The 24,930-nt window shown below is 38.7% G+C and overlaps 1 protein-coding gene across 6 annotated transcripts; it reads right to left on the bottom strand.

The window, feature by feature from the left end:
- Positions 1-1,449: 1,449 nt before the first annotated feature.
- On the bottom strand, positions 1,450-24,063 carry LOC103713736 (transducin family protein / WD-40 repeat family protein). Of its 6 annotated transcripts, none has more exons than XR_015972538.1 (18): positions 23,589-24,063; positions 19,801-22,221; positions 19,511-19,702; positions 17,277-17,736; positions 14,509-14,737; positions 13,576-13,740; positions 12,126-12,398; positions 11,779-12,024; positions 9,751-10,140; positions 8,231-9,604; positions 7,974-8,030; positions 7,054-7,798; positions 6,834-6,920; positions 6,485-6,708; positions 6,238-6,371; positions 2,859-3,116; positions 2,606-2,775; positions 1,450-2,518 (listed from the first exon to the last, which is right to left on the bottom strand). XR_015972538.1 is itself a non-coding variant. In XM_039128561.2 (17 exons), the coding sequence occupies exons 1-17, from the start codon at positions 23,998-24,000 to the stop codon at positions 2,432-2,434; spliced, it is 7,560 nt and encodes a 2,519-aa protein (XP_038984489.2). In that variant the 5' UTR covers positions 24,001-24,063; the 3' UTR covers positions 1,450-2,431. The 6 variants fall into 6 exon arrangements, 4 of the variants coding, with proteins under 4 accessions (XP_038984489.2, XP_017699904.3, XP_088565706.1 ...); XR_015972546.1 differs by having other exon boundaries at positions 7,370-7,798; XM_039128561.2 differs by lacking the exon at positions 6,834-6,920 and having other exon boundaries at positions 2,859-3,155; positions 7,370-7,798.
- Positions 24,064-24,930: the final 867 nt, after the last annotated feature.

Raw genomic sequence — 24,930 nt, 5'->3', positions numbered from 1 at the left:
ATCGGTCGCTGTGCAGTCATCTATCATCGTGCAAAAAAGTGATTTTATCTTTCGTATGTCCAAAAGAACCTGGGAAATCCAATTCACATCATTTGCCACTTTCGTATCATGCATAATTTTCATCGCATGAATGTACATTTTCTATCTCATACGATCATCTATCACTGTCCGATATGCAAAAGATAAGTGGTCAAATTGTAACAACTAGAGAGGATTCACATTCAATCAAATAATCCTAAATAAATATGTAGCAAAAAAAATCTGAAATATAACAATCAAGATGTAGATTTATAACTCATGTAATATTTTTAATATATATGCAATAGAGGTGCTGCTATAAGAAAAATAGTTGAAATTGCTTTGCCAATTCACAGGCATCAATAGATGACTTTCGTTATGTTTCTTATTTTACTATTAGACAAATACCAAGTATGTATGCCTGTATTTATATGGTACCAAGCATGACTTGCGTTGAAATTCTCCATTCACGAGTTGAGATAGCCCCCACGCGTTTTGGAGATGGATGGCTGTCACAAGAAGCCATAATATGCATCGCAGATAATCCAATCCACTCCCGTCCCATCTCCATCTCGCAATGCTAGAGTTGCTAGCGAGCTGGAGAACAATAGAATTGGGATGGCAAAACCCCCCAAAATCATCACTACAACCTCTTGAAAGTCCTTTCATGATGTTGAGAACCTCTCGAGATCAAGCACACATACCTCTTTGCACTCTTGAGTCCAGAGCACCCATGACCTATTGCTCAGGGGCTGCCAAGGCTCCGGCACACATGTGACCGGAGGGAACTTCGTGCAATAAACACCCACAATGGAAATACTCTAAGAAAGAAAGCACGCGGGGAAGTAGAGGCACCTAAAAAAGCAAGAGAAAACCATGGCCAAGCAGCCCTTAAACCATCTATTTACAAGGGGAATCCAAATCACCAAGGAACCCGATCAGAGAAATTACCACGCCGATCAGAGAATCATCCAAGTAAACATGGTTTATTGATCTAAGAAGATACAAATACAAACATACCACATCATCTTAACCGATCCACCGGCCCCACTCCCCCCAACCATGCAACCTTAAACACGAGAGGAAGGGAAACCAGCTCAAAGTTCCATGTGCCAACAGAATTGGGTCTTCTGTGCCTCCATGAAGCATTGGCCCGCTCGATCGGTGTTGATCTGACAACCATAAGTATCAATGAACTGTTCCATGGTCAGCAATCTGGTGGGATAGACTAGTAGGTTCAACCCAACAATTCGGACCAACAATCGTGCCCAAAAGGAGAAATACTTGGCGCAGAGAATTCAATCCAGGGAGTACTTATTGAGGACGCTAAATACCCCCAATAAAGGAATACGAGATAGAGGGTTACATGATTTAACCCTAACTAGGAATATAGAACTAACCTGCAAAACTAACATGCAAAAGGAAAAAAGATTCAGCAAATAATAGACATAGATGATCTGTCCCTACTCAGTCTAGATATGCACATGCAAGCTGACAGATTTTGTACAAAATACTTGTTACAATGAACTGAGCATCCCCCGCATTGAGATCATACATACTCAGAATGAAATTGATAACAAAACAAGCTGCCGTAGACATGCTGCTGGCAAGAAAAGCAGATACAGGTACCAGAAGCAAAGGTTAGGTGTTCGACTTCTAATAAGTCTGAGAGCAAATCTATGCTGGCTAACGTGTCAAGCTCCCATTGGTATACAATCCAATAGAGAAGGTCATATCAGGTGGATCAAAATAAATTAGGTCAAGCGCTGCTAATCTGTCAGGTATTACCCCAGCATAATGGCCCCACCTCATTTGCCGAATGTCTAAAAGATTGCAGTTTGAGATGATATAGCTGTGCCAATTGATAACGATACAACTCATTTCAGCAGCATTGAAAACATACTGGCCATAGCCCAAAGATATGAATAGGAGATCATAAGAAACCACAGTTGCTGGCAGGTACCTGTACTGAAGAAAAGTTAGAATGTGGGACTTCTAAAGATATAAAATGAGTTGAAATACTTGGACTTGATGGTTGAATGCCCATTAACTTCCAATAATAATACTGGATGAGATCTGAAATGATTTTGAAGGCTTTCAATGAAGCTTGCTGGGGAAAATAAATTTAAACCCATTCAATCTAAAGGGTGATCTTTTCTTCTTTTGGTTTATGCCAAACTTTGGTCTAAGAAATTAATTGAGCTGGACCACTTCGACAGAACCATCTCCATTGTACCCAAGAAAATCATGGAAAGAGACTTTGATATTTGTCCTGGCAGGCTGCATCATGAGTGGTAGATGATCTCGAAGGTTCTTGATGAAGCTCAATGGGGAAAATCCATTCAACCCATACTCAATCTGAAGGGAGGTCTCTTTTCTTCTTTTAGATTTTATGAAACTTTTGTGTGAGAGATTATTTGAGCTGGACCAGTTTTACAGAACCATCTCCACCACACGTAAGAAAACCATGGGAAAAGACTTGAATGTCTGTCACAGCAGCCTGCATCATGAGTGGTAAGTTGGATCAGGTAATAATGCTTTAACTGAGAAAGGCATAAATTAGAATCCTTCCTTTTAAAGAGATTACCCTCACAAAGCCTCTGGAGTTTGATTTAAGAAAAGTATGCCGTTCGTGCAGTTTTTGCCAATGAAAAATTAATTGGGATCTTTTGGCATCCCAAAGTTTCACATCGCCATCTTTGCTGCCAGTTAAGAACAAGCTAGTATTCGGGATAGTTGAAATCCTGGTGACACTTCCTTCAGTCACACCAAGCGAAAATCAAATTAGCAAAGCTGCCAGTTTTCTAATAAAATGCAAATGCCAAAGGTAAGAGTTATACCTAAATGAGCCTTTGGTATATACCATACCATTCCATTGGTATTTTCACCATACTTGGAAGTCCCTGAGTTCATCTCATGCAAGGTAGAGGGCTGGTAATCATGCTCGTTAGAATGCCTATGCCGCTTGGTCTTTCCAGTGGCAATGAAGCGGAAGTCATGCAGCCCTACATCACCACCTTTTCCCCCTGTTACTATTAGGGGTGAAATTGACCCGCTTCCTACATCATTATCAAACACCGAAAGAGAGCGAGCACCACCTTCATATGAAAAACAGGTACTTGCAATTAAAAGATGCACTGTTTAGGGAAATAAGTAAGAATTAGATGCTTAAAAGAAAGAATTAATGAACATATCACCACTTGGCTCAGCAACACAGATACACAAGGGGAGAATCAGATTAAACTAAAGAATCAATTTGTTTGCATGTTTAACAGGTACAGTTCTGTGATGCGCAACAAAGCAATCATTAAAGAACCATTCACCCAAGAAACATCCAAGAAAAGGACTCGGGGAAAAGGTTTCCAGATAACACAAGAAGTCAGATTTGCAAAATGATAATAGAAGATTTTATCCATTTCAATCAAATAATATTGAGAATCCAATTGTTATCCTTCTAGAAGACTAGACAATCATCGTGTATTTCAAAAAATAGACAAGTTCCTCATTAAAAATTTATATGAATAGTTGTATTGATACAAAAAACGAATAAAATTGTTAAATTAATAATTGGTGTACAGAGTTCAAGTACTCTTTAATGTGCACATCTGCCAGCTAGTTTTGCGATTGCACTTCTTTAATTTATCTTGCTGATTTCCTAGGCCTCTTTTTGCCCATGGTTGTGAAAATAGGGAAAGAAATGAATGACTTAATCCAACTGCATATACAATGCAAATCTCATGAATGCCTTGGAAAAATGCAACATCCCCAACCCATCCATTGGTTTAAAAGAAGGGGCATGAAGAGCATATGCTAGCTCCCATCATGAAAAAGAAGAGCACGTGCTAGGTACTATCTGTTTTATCATTTGTTAGCAACCTTCCAATCTTGATACAACATGCATTGATGACATCAAATCTGTCACCAATCATCAAGGTCATGGAATTAATTGAAACAAATCCATGATGTGCCCTGTGGATGAATAAGGACGGAAAAAAAAGAGATTTTAATCGCTAAAAACTATATATCTATTTGACAAACATTTAACTAAGGATTTGACGATCAACGGCTTTGTAGCAGGTGAACTAACACAGCTGAAGGAGAAAAACCATGAACTGGGATGAAACTTTGCAAGAGAAAAAGAAATAAACAACTTGAACATATTGGTTAAAAGTCCTTAACAAGATCCTCAAGAAGATCCTTACAATGAATCACAAATTATTCATTAACTTCTCCAAAGTTCCAAGAAGGCATTTCCTGGCCAAAAGATTATAAAGAAAATAGAAACTTATTTAGAAAATTTGCATAAAAAAGGAAATTTATTCATGAGATATGAAAATGTAAATTTTGAAAATTGATTAAAACATATTAGTTAATTTAATATTATACATTAATACCTGACTAAATTAAAGTCAAATTAGTCTTGTAGAGATTCCGACGTTATGACCCAAAACCTTACTCAAGAAGGCTAGCTAGAAAATATTATTTGGGTTCCTTGGCCCTAAAAAAGTATCCAAGATCTTGTTAACAAACAACCGATACAAGCCTAAACAAATGCTTGCATGGTCCTCACATAGACCCCTCTTTTAAACCCCAACATCCTCGACGGGCTAAGAATCTAAACTCAATCAAATCAAATCATAAACACCATGATTATCTCATGATCAGTTCCAAAAAAAACCATGCTGCAGTTTCCCCTAATCCATACGGACCATGGCTAGATCCCCTTTGATACTATTTGTAACAATCAAGGATCTCAGTCAAAAAGGCTAGTCGAGAGGTTTTATAACAATCAAGAACCTCACCTAAGAAGACTAGCCATGAGGTATTACTTGAGTTTCTTGGCCCTATATAAGTACCCAACATTTTGTAAGTGCACAAACAATGTGGGCTTAAAACACGCTCGCATTGGTCCTCACATTGCATGTGCATGGACACGCATGCATGAAAAGTTTTAGATGTCTCAAATCAATATAAGAAATGCTTGGCAAAAGGGATATACAACAATTTTTAAAATTTAAAGCCATAGGCTGAAGCCAACAAGTTTGTGCGATATAAGAATTCAGAATATAATCCAAGGGATCTCAATTGCACAAATTTCATAGATCTGGCTTTGCTCATGAGAGGTCTATGGTAGAGGTTCAAATTGTGTACTTCTTTCATGTGGAATCAAATGTTCTCTTTATCCATTCATTATATTTAACACGTGGAACAAAATAACCAAAGCCTAGTTCATTTTGTATGGCTTACCATCATAGATACATGTTGTTATTAAGTTGGAAGGTGCAACTCAACAACCAAAATAAATAGAAAAAAATCAAAATAAATAAACCATACAGAAATTATTAGAAACCAATGCTTACGAAGGAACAAAAAGCATAAAGAGAGCACTTAAATTATTGAGGACATGTATGCTATATCAGCGACAAATGTTAGGAATTAGTTATTATACAAGTAAATTTTCAATCGCAAGGCTTCCACCAAGAAACAGCACCAAGCCCATATCTCTCTTTTGCCTAATGATAAATGAACTTATTGGTAATATTTAGAAAGATGTAATATTTCCTAGCATAATTAGGAAGCCTCATGGAAATTTATCCTCAGAACATTTTCACTGACTTATTCTTATAACCTTCAATTTTCATTACAGATCCATTAAGGTGCACTTAGCATTTCCATAGGTCCTTATTTGATTTATATTTCTTCTAAGATTAGGACATGTTTGGTTTAACCAATTATATATCCACATGTCTACAGTCTCAGCATTAATGTTATGTGGTCATTGGGAGAGTAAATTATGGTACGCGAAAGCTGTGAAGATTGTTGGTTGGGGCATGTCACGACAACAATTGCAACCTCACTAATGACATGGACTTCTTGTCTATTTGGTCTACTACCACCACCACCACCAAAGCCTTTTCCACTAATTATATCAAGACACCTGCTATAGAAAAACAACTCAAAGATGAGAGGGTTCAACAGAGAGAACAAATTTTGACTGGTTATCAAAGAGGCATTAATGCTTTAGAAACTAGTGTTGAATTACAGTCATGGTAAATAGGGGCAAGAGAAAGGCATTCCACGAAACAGATGATAAGGTTTTGTAGGAAGCTGTTTATATAAGATAACGAGCTGAATGAAAAGAAAACCAGAGGGAGACAATCTCATTATCAAATGAAATAAATAGCAAAATAATATGCAGTGTAACAAACGAGGCAATACCTTCATGGCAAATAATAGATGCTTGACATGTTGCTGGTGGAGCCAATGTGTCCCACACAACAACATTGACGCCATTTGAGTTACATCCAGCTGCAGCAATAATTGACCCACTCGCAGCCACATATGCAACATCCCTGAAACCATTTCCAATCTACTTACAATAATCTGAAATTGAAAATATCAGATATTTCCATTGAGGTGCATAGTTATCAAAGCAAAATCATTTGAGAAATAGAGAGGTTCATACGATGCATGGTTGCTAAAGCAGAGGGACGAGTCAGTGGGATGGACATTGCTCCTCCCTCCAACCTCAAGTTGCCATGTGCATACTGTGCCATCTAATGCAGCAGTAGCAAATCTGTGTCCACAATGGTCAAATTGCAAGGCAGATATTGAGGCAAGCGCATAAGGTGGGGGAACATTAGCAGCAGGAAGAACACCATAGGTTGCCAAAGCTCTATCCTTACCAAACTGCACAGTTTGAAAATACACATATATGATTCAATAAATTATTCTGCATAAAATGATAGAGAAAATTGTCACAACATATAAAGAAGAGAAAAGCATGATATGCATTTAAACCAAACTATACTGACACTAATTATTTGTTTTCATGCTCTTCCCTTTCCATTGTTAGATCTACTACTTGCTACATGGTCAGTCCATCTATATCATCACAAAATCTGCAAATCATCTTAAGGTTAAGAGAGTTGCAAGAAATAGAAAATATTTAAGGATAATTTACTATATTGTCCTTTTATGCATTATTTTAGTCTATGCCAGTACGTAAATAGATCAAAAATACAGACTGCTTACGTGCCATTTTGCAGGCTCCCACTAATTCCTTGCAACCACCACTTGCCAGTGCACAACAGTAAAAAATATTCGTAGTTATACAGATGCATTATCAAGAGGTATCTATATAAAGAAAGTTTAACTTAAGAAGAAAGATTTTGGATCACAAAGAACATCAAGGAAAATTCACTTGCATCCCACTATTGTTAAATTTTAATGCTTGTTGGACATGGAAAAATTTCTTGAAATTGTCAAGTTCATAGACAGAAAATATACAAAAAATAATATGGACGTATATACATATTTATTGATGTATGGCAATATTCATCAAGTATACCTCCCAAAGGTAGACATGTGTGTTGGTAGATCCAACTAAAAAGAAAGGCCTTGAAGGATGACAGGATAATGCTCGGGTGCGAACGTTTTCTATAGTTGCTGGAGGGTCCATAGACTCATCAAAATCTTCTTGTTCCCCCCAGCCAAGACCTGAGGCTCCAATACCAGCATAACCTGGAATTCCAAAAGCTCCACCTCCCGTCAAGTCTCTCCCTGGTCTTGCCAAAGAGCCTATGCCCACTGTTGCTCCACCCAACCCCAGGTGTGCCCCTCTTTTGCTCCCAAGACCAACACCTGGAGAAACATAAGTAGGAATTGGTGTAGATTCACAACCAGCCCACCCATCTTGTGGCCAATCAGACTCCGACCAGATATAATCTGCTTGCTCTTTCAAAGGTTTTTCTGCTTTCCAGTTGAAGAAAAGAAGTCCCTAGAACAAACTCTGAACTTTAGGTGTAACATTTATATATGAAAACGAAGAAATGTAATTAAACTTAAAGATGTGCACATATAGATATCCACAAACAACTGTCACAAGTGACAACTGCATAAAATTCCTCTTGCAAAATGGATTGGAAAAGAATGCTTGAATTTACAGAAGTTACCTTTCGGTTGCTTGCAAGCGCAACTTGTTGCTCATTGATGGAGTTGAAACAAATTGCCTGTATGAAGAAAAAATAGTTAACAGTTACTTCCAATGCATAGCTTTAGAGACATTTTGTCTTGTCATCTCCAGAAGTAAAGATTAATTTGGTACCAAGGTATCAAAAAATAATTGCTGCTATATTAGAAAAAAACATGAAAAAGATTCTCATACAGTAAATTTCCAACTGCTGAACATGTTTAACAATAAAATTAATACCTCAATAAGTTCCCCACTTCTCTTAGCAACTTCCTTTGGATTGCAAAAATAAGTAGCGTCTCTTGGGGAACTTGAACATTTCCATCTTGTTTCCACAAAGCCATCTGTGTCCAAGACCCTGCCACTACGAATTGATTTTGCTCCGTCATTAGGAATGCTACCAGTGCAACTATCTTCCAATCTATTGTTTGTTGAAGCAGCATTTTCATACTCAGCAAAGATATCCGCGTGCATATCTTTCCAGGATGAAAAGAGCTTCCTGCTAGTACAGGGAAAACAAGGAGCTCTTTCTTTTATAAACTCTGCACAAATATCCTGAGGATTCAAAGAAATTTCCCTCAACATGTTGAAAAAGGATTTGCTGTCCTCAATGGGCAATTGTGAAGTAGCAACTTCCTGATTTAAATAATGATGTAAGAAGCCTGGTTGAGACTGACTACACTCATCTAACCATACAATGGTAGTTACAGGTAAACCCTTTAGTGCTTTCCATCTAAGGAATGATGCAAGCTGTTTTACTAAAGAAGAGGAAACATAAGACAATGAGGCTGCTAGTAACTTAGCAACAGTAAGGGGGAATAGACTTATCAGATCCATGATACTGTTCTCATCTTTGGGCCTTTCAGTCACTGGGAACTTGCTAAAGTGGTTCTTCATGAAATTTGACAGATGCATCCATAAACAAGCCCCTACAAGATGCCACTTTTCATCTTCTGATATGGAAGGCATTAAAGAATTGCTTTGTTCAAGCTGCTTTTGTTGGCAAATAGCATCTGGGATAAATCCCATGCTATCTCCTGATGCATCATGAAACATCAACTCTGATGTCTGATGTAAAGCTTTCATTAGTTCACCTGCCATACCTCCTAACGAGGACTGGCCATTGACAAATGCATTTAAAATTGGATGGATCATCAAGATCAGTCCTTTCAAATGTCTCCTAAACCAAGTGGATGAAAAAAATATACAATATTCAACAAGATCAAGAACAGAACGGGAATTTAAAGCAACACCTTCTGTAGAATATTCTCTATCATACTGCTTTAAAATTAACCTGAAAATCCTCAATTGGTAGATTATACTTTGCAGAACACAATCCCTAGTATGAACCAGACCATACATGTCCTTTTCAGATGTGAAATCTCTGTTGTAAACCAGCTTCAGTACAGAATCAGAGAAACAACAGAAGACAACATATCGAGCAACAAAATAGGATATTTCCCTGCTTGCCTTCAAAAGCAGCCTGGGAAGAGCAGGATTTAAGAAAGGACTTCGAGGACCATGATGATCATTTTCATCTTCTTGAGAAATATTGACTTGTAACATTAGGTATCCAAGAAATAATAATTCCTTGTTGCAGGCAAAAATTAGGATCTGTAGAGATAAACAGCGAGTCAGTGCCAAAAAAAGAAATAAATCTTTGAAAATAAAAGTCACTAATTGACGAGAAACTAAGCATGAGAAAATAAATTAAAGTATGTAAAAAGAATATAAAAGGTCTTGATGTTCCATCTTATTACCATGTTGGCTAAGTCAACTGAGTTCGATGAGAACTTCTGTTCAAACGTGAACAATAGCCTGTTCAGGTAATGTTTCAACTCTCCTGTCTGAGTTTCATCTTGGTAAGTATCATGCTTCTTGTAGATAATCATTTCTCTGGACGAGACTAGATTACTGAGAGGCCATCTTGGATGATCCCTTAGCACTTTTGATATGTATTGCAATGCCATATTTAACTTAACATTAGATTCCAATTCAAGAGCCACATCTCCCAGTAGCCAGTTGCAAGCACCACTAGAGAAAGGATTCAGTATTCCATGAAAAATCTTGTGACTTGCAATATCTATCAAACTGCCTCGATCTTTACCCTCAATGATTAAAGAAGAGGATAAGCACTCCAATGCTTCAAGCTTAGTGAAAAGAAAGAATACCTGATCAGTCTTGAGGAACAAATTGAAGCACTCTATACAAGCTGTTGGACAGAAAACTGTGACTTCACCAATGCAAGAATGTCTCATTTTAATAAATGGTGCTAAAAGCGGTGTAAGAGCAATAGTACTATGGGAATACTAAGAAGACCAGTCTCTAGCTACATGCGCATTATCATGTAGGTTGTAAGCCATTTGAAAAACTTTCACATAAGTTGGCAAAAAAGAGGAACCTGCTTAACTTCTTGTCACAATAATAGATTGTTGTATATGAAATCTAATGACATAAGGTAGCAGGAATTGAATCCGATTTATGAGCTTCTAACCATTTGTGAACAGCTGAAAGAACATATGGAAATACAAAATATTAGCATGAATTTATGGATTATGAACTAAGAGCCCATAATATAGTCAGCCTTGAACCATCTGCATCTTCTTTTAACACCGGCAAAATCGACGAAATTGACGATCCATTTAAACAAACTTCATCACATATTATTTCACTAAAAAAGTTAAAGCTCTTGTGAGACCAGCAGCAGTTTGACAGTGTAGACCCAGAACCTACATTTTCTGATCTGCAGCAAACCCAGCAACACATACCTTTCAACCTATAACAATCACACACATCAAATTGCACTTTTCTATTTATATATCTGTCTGTGTGTACTGAACTGCTTTTCCCACCAAAACACTTAATTTTTAAGAAATAATCACCACCTTCAAAACCAATTATATCTAAAGTCTTATCAGATTCCTTTTTACCCATTATCAATCTATTACCTAGAGTTGCATTCTAAATCATGTTTCTTCATGTGTACCTCTCCACCTCCTTAAGGTTTTAGTGTTATTCAAGCATCTCTCTATCGAATTCAGCTCTTTTTGCATCCCTAATATTTTCTACAAATCAGCCTATGCATAACTGAACACTAGAAGCCAAACAATCCCCAATTCCACCCTATAAATGCACCACCCTCCAAGTTGCAGCTCTGCCCCTGCATTGCCGCCCTTCTCCTCGCAACCTCATTTTAGTACCCTATCATATCAAAGCTGTATGCAGGCACAGTTCTGTAAACTCAACATGTGTTGCATGATTGGACCACAATATACAACACAAAAGACAAACAAGTAGGTAACCATTTTTCTGTCACCAAGCCAAAGATCAAAAGTTAACCATAATAATCAAGCCATACCCAAGTTATGTGCATGCTGAAGTTCTGATCAACACAAAAGTAGCCGTTCTAAATCAAAATTCACCTACCCACAAACTAGTTTTCTTCTCTTGCCAACATTTGAATCCCCAATGACCAAAAGGATACATTGGCTCCTTGCAAAAACCACCCCCCACTACATAAATGACATAATGATGTGTCTCAAGTTCCATCTAAAAGATGTGCCCCCTTCTCAAAATAAGAAACTTAACATATAAACAAACAAATCATATATTAAATTATATTACATATGTATGTGCTTGTGTGATTACAAAACAGTTCTTCCATATCAAACGTTAATAATACAAGTCTAAACTAGTCAGATGCAGCAGATGTCACTACTCTCCACATTTCAATTGCCCAATCATCACGAAAAAGACAAGTGTGCAAGTTTCAGCCAGAAAAAACTTACAGGGAGTCCGCATCTGTCTAAGGCTTTTGCAGCCAACAATCTTCCAAACTTAGACAAAATCATAGCCAGAACATCACCAGCAGAATTTCTGAAACTATTTTTGGCTGCAAGAACAACACAGTATTGACCAATATTTGGGTCTGAAAAGGCAGGACGGTCACACAGTGTTACAGACTTATCAATCAGTGACTCATTGTGCAAATCAAATAGTACCTTGACTGAATCAGAATAATTCCCTAAAGTCCACTGCAGATACAACATGATGTTAGCAAGATACTGTATATGCAATCATAAAAAGAGTTATGTCTGGGACAAAATAACAAATATAATGTGTATATGGTGCATACTTCAAATAGGCTGGAAAGCCAGTAGTCCCCTTTCTCAATGGCATTAGGAAGCAAAATATTTGATATAAGCTGACGCTCTAGTGACCCTCCATAACCCTCAATAAGTCGACAAATGACAAGAGCAAGTTGTTCATCCCCAAGGTTTTTTGCACAGACTGTGACAGCAGAAGAAGGGTCACCTCCTAGCAGGAAAAATGCTATGGCAAGCTCCAACTGATGTCTTCCCATTAAAACATAGGCATTCTTCAGTGCAGCAGCTTTATTTTTTTCTTCCTAAAGAAAATGAGCGATGAAAATCAGTAGCAGTGTGTCTCAAATACGACACAACTATGAAAAACTCTTTGAAGATGAATTAAACAAACTCACATCAGTGGAACAAATACAAAAGATCTTAAACAAATAACAGGAAGTGAGCATAATTTAATGAGATTAACATTGACAACTTTAACTATCAGTACAAAAAAAGAAAAATGAATGTTTGCATCTTTGTAATCCTTTCAGAACGTTATAAACTCTTGCAATAGATGCAGCTACTAATACATCTGCTGACAACAAAATCTATAACCAAGGTCCTTACCTGTTCATGAACTGGATATTTATAAAAGAGTGTGAACCTCCATCCACTAGTTCTGATTTGCTTTTTTCTTTTTTCATAACAATACCAAGGATTTGAACCCTAAACCTCCAGAAAGGTAAGCACTGTTAGCAATACAGTACCATCACCCATGTCGGTCAAGTACCAAGTCCATATAATATCATACTATATCGTACCAACACCCAACATGGTACTCACCTCCGTGCCAAATCCCCTATGCTTCACCCGGAGAGGTAGGGCAAGGCGGGGGCGGGCCGTGGCATGAGGGTATGGGTACTCGATGGTGATGCTAGATGTGGTGGAGTTGGTGGAGCATCGACATCAAAAAAGGTGGATGTAGGCAACGTCTCTGTAGAGGATGCCAAGTAGGGCCATGTCAGAGAAGGAGGCGATGGTGGTCGATCGAGAGAAGCAAGGAAAGCAGAGAGGGAGGGAGGGAGGGAGAGAGAGAGAGAGAGAGATTAGGAATGGAGAATTGGGGATTTTTTTATAAGGGGGACTAGATTCAGCCGGGATGAACTGGGTCAATACCACCCCAAACCGGGTAGACCGATCAATTCAGCCCGATTTGGTCCAGTTCGGACCGGTTCGCCTCCTGTCCCATTTTGAAAGCCCAAGCCATCCCCATTCTAGGCTGGTTTGGTTAGGTATGCCCAAAACTGAGCAGTTCAGCCAACCAGGAGGCAAGCCTTAGGAGTGAGGTGCCAACAGATTGTGCTAAATGTTGGTGGCAACTAGTTTTGGATGAATTAAAGACTTGATTTTTTCAAACAATAACAATTATATTTATATATGGGTCTAAGCAGTAAAGAGTTAATGCTTGTAAAATTGAAATTACATATTATGCTACAATACCTGGAAATTGCGTGAAAGAAATCCAACCAGCAATTTATCTTTCTCATATTTGCTAATTTTAAAAAGGCCAGCCAAAACTTGAAGTCGATTCAATGCTAAATATAGAAGTGCACAGTCCTTTGGGTCCTTTTTCTTCAGATATTGCAATCTTGCCAATTTCTCCATCTGCATGTTTAAACATACCTAATCAGCTTGATATGATCCAGAGTGCAATTGTAAAAGAATTGATAGCTTACAATACTGAAATCTTATGCACATTTTATTGAAGCAGTGGCTAGCAAGTGCTAATCAATACAATGCTCCATGGGGACAACAAAGATTAAAGCCTGCGCATAATCAAACTTAAAAGGCTTTTTCTTTTTCCGAAGTACAGGAAACCAGCCAAAACTTGAAGCATGTAGCATGTGCAACCCTATATGAAAATATGCACACTCCTAGTGGTTCTTGTTCAAGATATTCTATGATCATCTGCTTTTCCATCACCATGGTCAAATAAATTTTTTCAAGCGTGATAATGATCCAAAGAAAATAAATGCCTACGAAGAGCTAAAAATGGAGGACAAAGAATTTGCTGGCAAGCGGAAAAAGCAGACTGAACCAACTAGAAGCTTAAAGAAATACTTATAACAAGAAAATAATCATGAGATAACAAAATAAAAGATGCCAACAATCATTATGATTAGCCAATTCATAAACGTAGCAAACAACAGCAGGAGTTAATTGACAGCTAGAATCACTTGGTAACATGAATTTTTTATTTTTTTTGCCTTGTAATCTCCTGTGCAATCCACATGCTTCAGTCCCCGTGAAAGCCACACACTTTAAACCAAATTGTTAAAATTACGTAGTAACCTCAAAAGTAGTCAAGAAAATGATGAAAGAACAAGCATTAATTGTAAAAGTTGCAACCTACTGGAAATTGTGCATTCCTACCCTTGTTCGCAGTTGCGACGCATTCATATACCACAGTCCCACACCCAAATTTCGCATTTCTATCCAAGACGGTTCTGCAGATAGAACAGAATTCAGCAAATCATCTTGACAATCAGACTGGAAGGCCCATGCAACCAACCCAGAGTCGACAACAAACTCTTCTGCAGCAGCCAATCTCCCATATTTTCGAAGAAAAAATAGTTGTTGAAATCGGACAGAAACCCAGAACCTTGAGAGAAGCAAAATAATGTAATTAATGTAATAAGTGATAAATTTGTAAGTACTTCGAATCTTCATGTTTGCACTAGTAATGATAAAAGAAATGCATGACATGTATCAGCAAATATACGCAATACAGCATCTCAGATGCAACAAAATAGTGAGATTTTAAATAAAGCAATTGAAGAGAATTCAGAGGTAACTCTTAATAAGGGATTTAGAATTTGATAGATTAAGCCCTTCAGAGACAAACAGTGCAGATACTAATAAGTCGGTTAAGAAAAACTAGATTCAAATAAGTTTGAAAAGATAGACATCATATAAAAGAAGTGTCAGATATGCCACAAAAATCGTGTGCATTTAGTTAAAGAGAGTGACACCATTTCAGGGACATCATTTTGTGAAGAAGGGATACGGAAGCATCCCAGATCAATCCTATCAGGCTAAAACCAAAGTCATATCTGCAAAAAAAAAGGGGACTGTAACAGAACTTGAAAGGGCAACTATAAAGACACAAAGGGTTTCTCAGTCTATAATACTTTAGATGCAGCTGTTAACTGCAACATCTTAATATCCAAGAAGTAGGCAAGTTACAGAGAAGCATAAAAATACTTAAATTTAGATTAGAAATTACATTAATAGCCTAGAATCTGTATTTTGAGATTCAATGCGAAGTCATTTCCTCTCAATATTGGTCCTTAACAAGTAATAGCACTGCGATTCGGTGAATTTATATGACACGCTAGTAATGTTTTGATAGGCGTGCCTAGGCACTTGCATAGGTGAAGCATGACCCCAGCACCTCACTTCTACTAAGGCAAGGCCCCTTTAATTGGGCACTGGAAAGGTACTAAAGGCATGTGAGGTGCAAGCAGCTAGGAGCATGCTAAGGCGTGCCTCATCAAATTCTAAAAGATGCAGGTATCTAAATTAACATCCAGCCATAAGTAAAGAAAGGAGTCTTCGTTGTTAAATATATTTAAAAGCATGTAGTCATTATAATTAATATGTATATTGATATTTTTGGCCTAACTTTGTCAAGACATGCGCCTTTGGCTGCATTCGACTCCTTCAAAGACAAAAGACAATCGAAGTCTTTGCTCCCTGGATAAGTCTCATTCGATGTCGCAACCGATGCCATTGTGCCTTGCACCCAGGCTCCAAGAGACCTTGGCAACTTAGTGCACCTTGAGCCTTTGACAACTATGCATGCTAAACTAGATAGCTCAAATCGTTGCAGACCCGCTCAGTCTAAAACCTAGATAAAGGCATCTGACACTTAGCAGCAAGGTCTGCTGAATCACACTGAACCGGCTAGTTTGGGGCATACCAAGGTTCGTTGTATTGGTACCAAACTTCGTACCGGTGCCACACTAGCATAGTCTCGGTATGGTACGATACACAGTATGCCTGGTATATCGAGTGTCGATACGGGACCAGTACCAGACCGGTATGGTACATACGCTTGGTACTATCCGATACAGTACCACATACTATAGGGCATACCGAACTAGACCGATCGGTTATCGAAACGGTTCATCCCATTCATTTAGAACATACATTTTTTTTGTAAATTTCAAACTGTAGTAAATAGTTAGTTAACTTCACTCAGAAGAAAGTCGGCAAACCATATACGAACTTCAACTCGAAATTTACCAAAAAAAATAGGGCATCCCTGTTTCGAAACGAAATAGGGATGCCCCTAGTCATGAGGGCTTTCGAGATGCTCTTTCTCTCTCGGCCTCTCCTCCCTCTTCCTCTCTTCATCCCTTCCTTCCTCTCCCTCTCCCTCCTTTCTCTCTCTTTTCCTCTCTCCTTCTCCCTCTCCCCCTCCTTCGGCTCTCCCTATGTCAGTACACCTTGAACGGCACAGTACATACCCATACTGTGCTGAATTGATCACCATCTGGTACCCCCTCCAATACCGGCTCGGCGGACCTTGCTTAAGAGGTAGAATATATACAAATTTCTAAAGAGGGAAAAGTGGTCAAGATTGCAGTATGCTCTGCATTTGGTGCACCATCATTTAAGCTCTATGTAAAAATAATTGACTATAAACAGTTAAATTTCAGAAAATGCTACCGTATGGAACACTATGGAAAGCCTTTTTCTTCATCAATCACTAGGCAGTCCCAAAACCAATAATGGGGAAAGGATGGCCTCCCATATTTTCTACATTAGATTTAATGCCTCTACAAGTTGGCTATATTCAAGAATTGAGGATTGAAATACCTTTAATTCAGATGCATGCTAAAGGCATGATCCACATACAAGCACATATAATATAAATACCAAAATTAGTATTCTTTTTAAACATATTCATGCGCGTGCGCAATCAAAGAGGAATTATAAACATCCACCAATTAGAATCGCATATAATGTATTTTGCAATAAACTGCTGCACCAAATAAAAGCATCTTCATTAACAATCCCATAAAGTTCAATAAGATAAAACAATCACTAGGTCATGCTATATAAAACTGAATAGTCTAGGTTTGTAAAAGCTCATGCAGATATGTGTCTACCAAGGCAGTTAGCATCCAGCATACCTTCGCCCAGGTTCGTCAAGACTTTCATAGGCAGAAGCATGGCTTGAATCACCAATTTCACCCAGAAGATCAACAACTGCAAGGATTTGGATTCTTTCCATGTCTTTAATGAAAGAAATGTCATGAGAGTTCTCGAGAGAATAAATGAACTCGGATTTCCAAGAGGTGGCAGTAGAAATTTTTTTAGGAGCATTAGCCATTGAATCACCTGCCATAGACCAGCTCATGTTTCCTTGGAACTGCAAACTAGATACTTCAGAACTAACATCTCGACCCCATTGTAACCTTTTATTGCATAACTCTTTAGAGATAGTGTCCTCAGAATATTTAGATAAAAGAATCTCTAGAATGTTATGGCAAAATGTCCAATTATTGCTCCCCAGAATAGTAGTGGAAGTTTCATTAGACTTGATAGATTCAACCAGATGCTTCAGAACAACTTGTGCATGTCTCCAATTACCTAGAAATGGGTAGGATTCATTCTTTAGATGAAAGTAACATCAATAACAGATCAGAGAGTTACATAAGGTCAAAAGAAAATGCCTCTCTTTCAAAAGGGAAAAGGGGGAAAAAAGGACAGAGGTACTAAAATTCAACCTATGGATCTTTTGGAAAGAGCTTAAAGCTGTAGCTGAAGAACTTGGCAGTAAATGGAAATGTACAATTCACAGTACAAGAAACAAGCTCATGGTTTTTGTATTATCCTATGCTTTGATCAATCAAATGATCACAAATAGCACAGGCTGTAAAATCATGCAAACCAAAAGAACTGAATTATGATATCTATGAATTACAAAAAGTGGAAGGAGGAAAATCCGTCTTATCGTGGCACAATGTGGGTGGCGAAGCGAGAAGTTCTAGCTGGCTACAAATTTCTCCTTCTTCCAATAATAAGACAAAGACACACCTTTCTGATGGGATGCCTTCTCACCCAACAAAAACCTAAACTCTCTCTATATATACACAAACGCACACACATATATACATATAATTTATGTGTGTATGTGTGTGTGTGTGTAAATCTCATTTACCGTTGCCTTTATCTGCAAAATACACCCCCCTCCCTAGCCCACCAATCTGTTTCTCTCCCTCTCTCATACCTACGTAACCCATCAAGAGTATTTGATGGACAACTGGTGATCCCATCATAATTATGACTGACTCAAGTGGAATGAGTATTTGTCTCACGAGTTATATGTTTATATGCTGAATGGATGATATCCAATTACGTGACGCATGTGACTGAATCAAGTGGAAGGCATGTCCAATGGGTGGTAGCAATACCACCCCTTTTATTGATAAAAGTAATACCATACTATGCAATGTTGATGGATGATTCAAGAGAAAAGAGTATTTGATGGAAAATTTGGATTTTGTCAACCACTGAAATGTTTAGCATTCATGAGTGTTATGATGGATGGCTTGTTTTTTTTACACATAATTAATGGACAGCTTAGATCAACCACTCTATTTCCTAGAAACAAGAGTGAAACATTAAAAATAATAATTTAGATTTTTAGTACTTTGTTCTCTGTTACCCATGCATAAAGCACATAGTTTTATGGTAAGAGTCAATTTGCATCATCAAATTCCTTTTAATGTCGACTGATAAAACCAATAACATCTTCCTATTGGCCTTATTGTTCTTTATAATTACATCGATCAATAGATACAGCTTGTGTCACCATATTAGACTTGTGGGATCGATTAGTTTGAATCTACTTGGACTAGCTTTATTTCTATCGAATTGGAGAACACAATTCACATTCTTGGCAAAATAAATTTTAAAGGAACTCGCCAAAACAAGTATTTAATTTATGAAGGAATGACTAAACTTTTCAAATCACCTCCCAAGTTATCCTATGCAGCATGCATGGTGGTTAGTGCTATAAATCATCTAGAATGCCTGCTTCACTAAATTATAAGGTGTTACTTACCTATGCAAGAGAACAGCAAGCATCTATCCTTGTAACTCTCTTAGGAATAAATACAAGAAATCATTACGTAAAGACTAGATAATAATATATTATTTATAATAAGAACAACAAATAAGCAGGTGCTTTCGCAGATATCGTAAGTATTTAAAAAAACAAGGAAATTGATAAGGGGCATTCTCATATCTTTAAATATGAACTGATATACAATGCTAAAAATCTAATAAAGAGATGATGACCTGTCTTATATTCATTAACTAGCATACAAGTTTGTACAATTATCTGCTAGTTACATGATACCTGAATACAGATATTCAATGAGTGCCCTGGGGTGATAAACCACTAAATATGCATGTAGCCTATCTGCTATATCTATCATGCTGAGCAAACCCCTTTTGGTATCAGAATAATATTGTTCCTGGGACATCTCTGAACAGAAAGTGCGGTCCTTGAGGCCATTTTCCTTATTACTCGCATTTTTTGATTGCTTTGCTGTGTCAAAAAAACACTTCTTTCAATATTAGTAACATAAGAAAAGATTTTCTGCATTCTACGAACATATATAACAAAATGATTTTCACTACACTTACTTTCTGCTCTGAATAGCCACTGACTTAAGACAGAAATATGTTTCTCGTGAACAAGCACAGGAGTCACCTTTGATCCCCAGAGGAAATTTTTAGAAACAGGGTAAGAATGAAATAGTGCAAGACAATACCAAACATGCATCTCCTTCAATCCCTCCGATTTTACCATATTCTGATCAGAAGATGTTTTCTGAGAATATACATGGAACTCATTTGGTAGGCAGACTCCGAGCAACAACTGGCCATTACCAATAGATAACCAATTTATAGCAATAACAGGCCCTTTTAATATTATTGCATCTTCTAACAGAAAACCCCCACTACCTATCAGGCATATGGATTCCCAGATATGAAGCCTTGCAGTGCTATTATGACCATTCATGCTGACAGTCGCAATTTTACTATCATGAATAGATAAAGAAATTGCACTAACCGGGCCCTGATGTGCTGTGAACATTCCAACTAGCTTCCAAAGGAGCCTTTCCGGCTCGGAATGAATAGGAGATTCTGCATAAGACATTTTCCAAAGTTTCAAAGTGCCATCAGAGCAGCCTGTAGCCATGTGGTAACTAACAGTCTCGCTACATAAACCACCATAAGAAGCTGCAGATTGTTGGATAGGTAGTATAGAATTATCCAAGGAAACTACAGCAACACTGGTAATCTGATCACAATTTTGAGGAGCTGGTAAGTCTGATGAGCCTGGGTAAATGGCAGCATGGTACACTTGACCTTCAAAAGAACTTACATATCTCCCTTCTTCTGAACTGGCAATGCCTTTGGCATCACAGCCGCATCGCCCGTTGCTTCCAGATGGAGATTCAGAGTGCAGTGCAACTTTCCATGATAAAGCTTGAAACTTCGTCGTCCATACACAAAATAACAAGAAACTATTAGAAAGAAAAGATAGCCCACATTTGGAAGCTAAAGGTGTTGAATAAATGCAATCTGGTGGTCCTCCATGGTTACAGCCAGAAAAGGGAATCGTGAACATCTTCTGACATAACACATTGTCCCCTTTTTCAGAAATTTTAACAATAAAACAATCAATTCCATCTGCACTTCCCAGGAGAAGGAACCGCTCATCATGCAAAATTGATGGTGCCCAGGTCAGACATGAATATCCAATATCAGTGGATAGATCTCGTAAGGTAACTTTCCCCAAAAGTTTCCATACAGGATGTGCAACTGTTTGCATACTCAAGGTGCAATTGGAGAAGGCAGAAAGGGACCAGAAAAGAAGAAAACCATCAGAATCCAATGAAACAGCAAGTTCAATTTCACAACTATATGGATGCAGTGCAACTTGTATGATGTTCCCTGTGTGTCCATCTTGATTTAGAACTCCACCTGAAAAACATGAAAGACTTCTTTCCTTACTGAATTTACATAAAGATTTATCCTCTGTATCATTTGGCAGGGGATTATATAACTGTGACCAACGGACTGAACTATTGGGCAACAACTGAAGCAAAGAGCACATCTCAGGTGGGCCACAAAGCAAGCTCCTTGAATCAACAACTTTAACAAGGATAGGCTGGTCTTTAGAATTTGAGAAGTCAGAATCAGAAAAATTGCACCCTTTTAAATCCACTATGTTTTGTTTTTTCCACAAAGTCACCCGTGGAGAACGTGGGGGGGAAATGTCATCAAGGCAATGGATTGCCCAGTAAGTAACAGAGGATCTAGGGCCTACACTTATCAACCACTCACATTTGCCAATCTGATCATGATCAGAACCAACCGATGATAAATATATACTATCTCCTTCACCTTTACAAATTACACCACCAAATTCAATTGCCCATTTTATGAAAATGTCTACTCCAAGAGTTCCCCTCAAAAACTGGTTTATTTCAATTACTGCAATAACATGGTAAGATTGTCTTCTTGTCTTCAGATCATGTGCTTCCTTATTGAATTTTCTAGCCCTCCCATTGTCAATCTCGCTCCACAGTCTTACAGTTCCATCTAAGCAGCATGTCAACAGCACATCCCTTGATGCAAGTGAAGCATCCTTTTCTAATTGTGTCCCAGTGGTTGGCCTCCACTGAATCATTGAAACAGATTGAGGATGATGGAGCTGAACTTCTGTTATTCCAGAACTCCCATCCCTGTGATAGACTGAAACACACTTATGTTCCTCTCTTGAAAAAGAGAATACTTCTGCACTTATTCCACTGGAATGAACCAATGAATAAGCAGCTGTTGCTACAGGTCCTTCAGCAGACCAGGTTGCAGAAACAAGAGATTGAGGCACCTTTGCTCTCAACTTCCATGCCATTTCCCAAGAGGTGCTCCTTCTTATCCATGAAACCACCTCAATACCAGCTGCAATCAACCCATCACCAGAACCTGTCCATTCGATGGCCTCTATTGTAAAGGTCTCTGAAATGTCCACAGTCTGCTTCCAACAGAAAGAACCTGGAAATGTCAGATGTGCAATTACAGTTCATTTCCTATGAACTTATAAGTTTTTAGGAGATCCCATATTATAATTTATAGTAGTTTCCTCGATAAAGATTTGAACCACTATCATTTGCTAAACAAAAATAAAAAATAAAGATATATCAGTGCAGAACAGTTTAACTATTTAGTCAAACTCTCATAACACCGACAACTATAAAATGGCAACATGATCCAGACTACTCAACACGTGAGCTCGTAAAGACCATAACTTGAGATGCTATTCACTTAACCTTTTTGTGGACGCCCTAAGTGTTGCTTCTGTGGTCTGCGTGAAACTATTTCACTGGTAGAGGGAGACTATTTCATCTTAAAGAATGTAGTACATGTTGCACCAGTTACCCACCACAGAGATACCCATTGCTCCTTTAGATAATACAAAGCAACATTCAAACTACAAAACCTAAATGAGATTGCTGCCCAAGAGAAGGAGTGTTTAATGGAGGTGGAAATCATGTGGCCTACTAACAAAAAATGTTAACATATATTGAAAGGTACAGATAAGGGAACGATTCAAAAGTATGAAGGTGTATGGATCCAGAAGAATAGGACTATCGGGGCAATAGGCTCAATGAAATAGAAATGAAAAAACATGATAAAGAACTGAAGTTGGCTGATATTAAGTCAATAGACACTAGAAAGACAACCTTGTGCAAAGTTTGCACTAAAGAGATGAAGATATGAGATTGATCATTTATTTGCGGCAAAATTGGGAAAGGCAAAGAATGCATACAGTAAGAAAGCTTAGGAGTAGAATGATTGAAGGATAGAGCGATGCAAGGCTAGTCATCACACTTTAGCCGTTTGGCTTTGGACTATATCCAATAACTGATGGAAAACAAGAAGTTGCATGTCCAAGGAAGCCATGAACAGAGTTCGTCAGACAGCAATTGAGACATGGTAAATAAGATGGAGCCAGATCCACTGGAAAATAAGGCATCAGTGGAGTTAGGAGCTATTCAAATAGTTTTCGTTTATTGTAGATACCATTACATGATACTAGGTGCAGCGTTGATTCTTCAACTACTCCACTACAGCACGCATTCCTGAACTCGAACCAAGGGAAATCTTTAGATTTTTCCCTTGACAGGCTACCAATCACATCAAAGAAATCAAAATATAAGGTTATGCTAACCAGAAACAAACTTCAAGAAAGATCAAGAAACGTTTCATGTGATAAAGTTACAAACGACCAACATTCAAAAAAACAACCAAGAAATAAAGAAGGATAAAATGGACTTATAGCAAGATTTGAGACCATTTTCTGGGGGAAAAGAGTCAGTTCTTGAATTCTAAAGAAAAGGTAAACAGGAACTTTCCCTTACCGGATTCGTTGTCGAGGACCGGCGAGTACATCCAGATGCTACTCCCCAAGGCCGCCGCGATCTCTCCTTCGGACGGGCGGGAAGGGCACCAGGCGACGGCGTTCACGGCTGCGGGGCCGTCTCCGGCAGCGGAGACCGGCGGGTCGATGACCTGCTGGAAGAAAGGACCGACTAGGGTTTCATGGGGGGAGAGAGGGGACGGGAAGTGGGAGATGACGATAAGAGAGGCGGCGCCGTACGCGATCCACGAGGCACCGCCGAAGTCCGGCAGCCAGTCGATCGCCGACGCGCGGCGGTTGGGAGCAGGGGGAATCAGCTGGGATCGGACGAGGGGGAGAGGGAGGAGATCGGTGATATCTTCGTCTCCGGCGGGGCCTCCGCCGTCCACCGCGACACGGCGATCCTCCGGCATCCTGGTTTCCTCTGGACTAAAGCGGAGGAGTTTGGGGTCGAGCGATGAAGGAGCGCACCGACTAGAGTTGTATGGTTCAATCGAGAACGGTACGGTGCGCCGCTGGTCCGCGTTAATCGTGAAATTTCATATTGAATTGCGTCAAGATTCGTTAACGCCGATATCCCACGGAATTTGTTCTAAAAGCGTTCTGAAAAGATTTGCCGTCGTTGTTTGCCCGGCTCAGGCCAGGGCGTTTGGACTGTCAGATCCGCGCGTTTCGGAGAAAATTAAAAAAGCTCTCGGGCCAAAGCATTGCCACTCTTAGCATGAATATTTACTTTTAATAATAATGAATTACATGATGTATGATAAACGATCTTGAAGACTATTATATAAATGCTTAGAGTATTATAGTAATTGTTGTTTTCAACAATGGAATATATTCCATTGTGAATGTAAATTTTACCAAAATTACCTTTCATATAATCCAAATTTCTTATTTTTTTTATTTTTTTATTTTTTTGGTACACCGGCTTCTCACACTAAACGTATATGAGTACAGCCAAGAAAATCAAAAGACAGAAGCAAATTGAGCGATAAGGAAACATTTGCATGGTTCACCCAAAGAAATTCCTCCGAGTGATGCGCCGCGTAGGAAGCCATCCAGTCAGCAGCTGAGTTGGCCTTCCGGTACACATGTGTGGCCCTATAGGAGCCGCAATCTCCTGCCATACGTCGTATGTCAAGGAGCATGAACTGCCCATCCAACTCTGAGAGTCGCCCGCAGATCTCCTCTATCACCGAGGCCGAGTCGCCCTCCAGGTGGATGTACTCTGCACCCAGAGCGTGCCTCGCAAAGGAAAGATCCTCCCATGCCGCCCGCAGCTCTGCACCAATGATAGAGGTATCAAAGATCTGTCGACCGCCAGCCACCACAAACCTGGAATG

Source organism: Phoenix dactylifera, chromosome 1 (assembly GCF_051530095.1).
Source record: "Phoenix dactylifera cultivar Ajwa chromosome 1, Ajwa_hap1_PhDact_Kaust_v1.1, whole genome shotgun sequence".
In the NCBI taxonomy this organism is placed as follows: domain Eukaryota; kingdom Viridiplantae; phylum Streptophyta; class Magnoliopsida; order Arecales; family Arecaceae; genus Phoenix; species Phoenix dactylifera.
The sequence above is the reverse complement of the archived record's forward strand: the minus strand, read 5'-3'. Positions and strand labels throughout refer to the sequence as shown.

What these genes read in the sequence shown, in the direction of transcription:
- LOC103713736 (XM_039128561.2), bottom strand. Translation starts at nt 24,000, where the DNA reads ATGCCGGAGGATCGCCGTGTCGCGGTGGACGGCGGAGGCCCCGCCGGA. An exon ending in CTTGACGAACCTGGGCGAAG is followed by an intron (nt 14,738 to 17,276) that starts GTATGCTGGATG and finishes GCTTCTCTCAAG; the next exon opens with GTTCTGGGTTTCTGTCCGAT. An exon ending in TAGACAGATGCGGACTCCCT is followed by an intron (nt 10,141 to 11,778) that starts GTAAGTTTTTTC and finishes CTTTTCACTAAG; the next exon opens with CTTGAAGCATTGGAGTGCTT.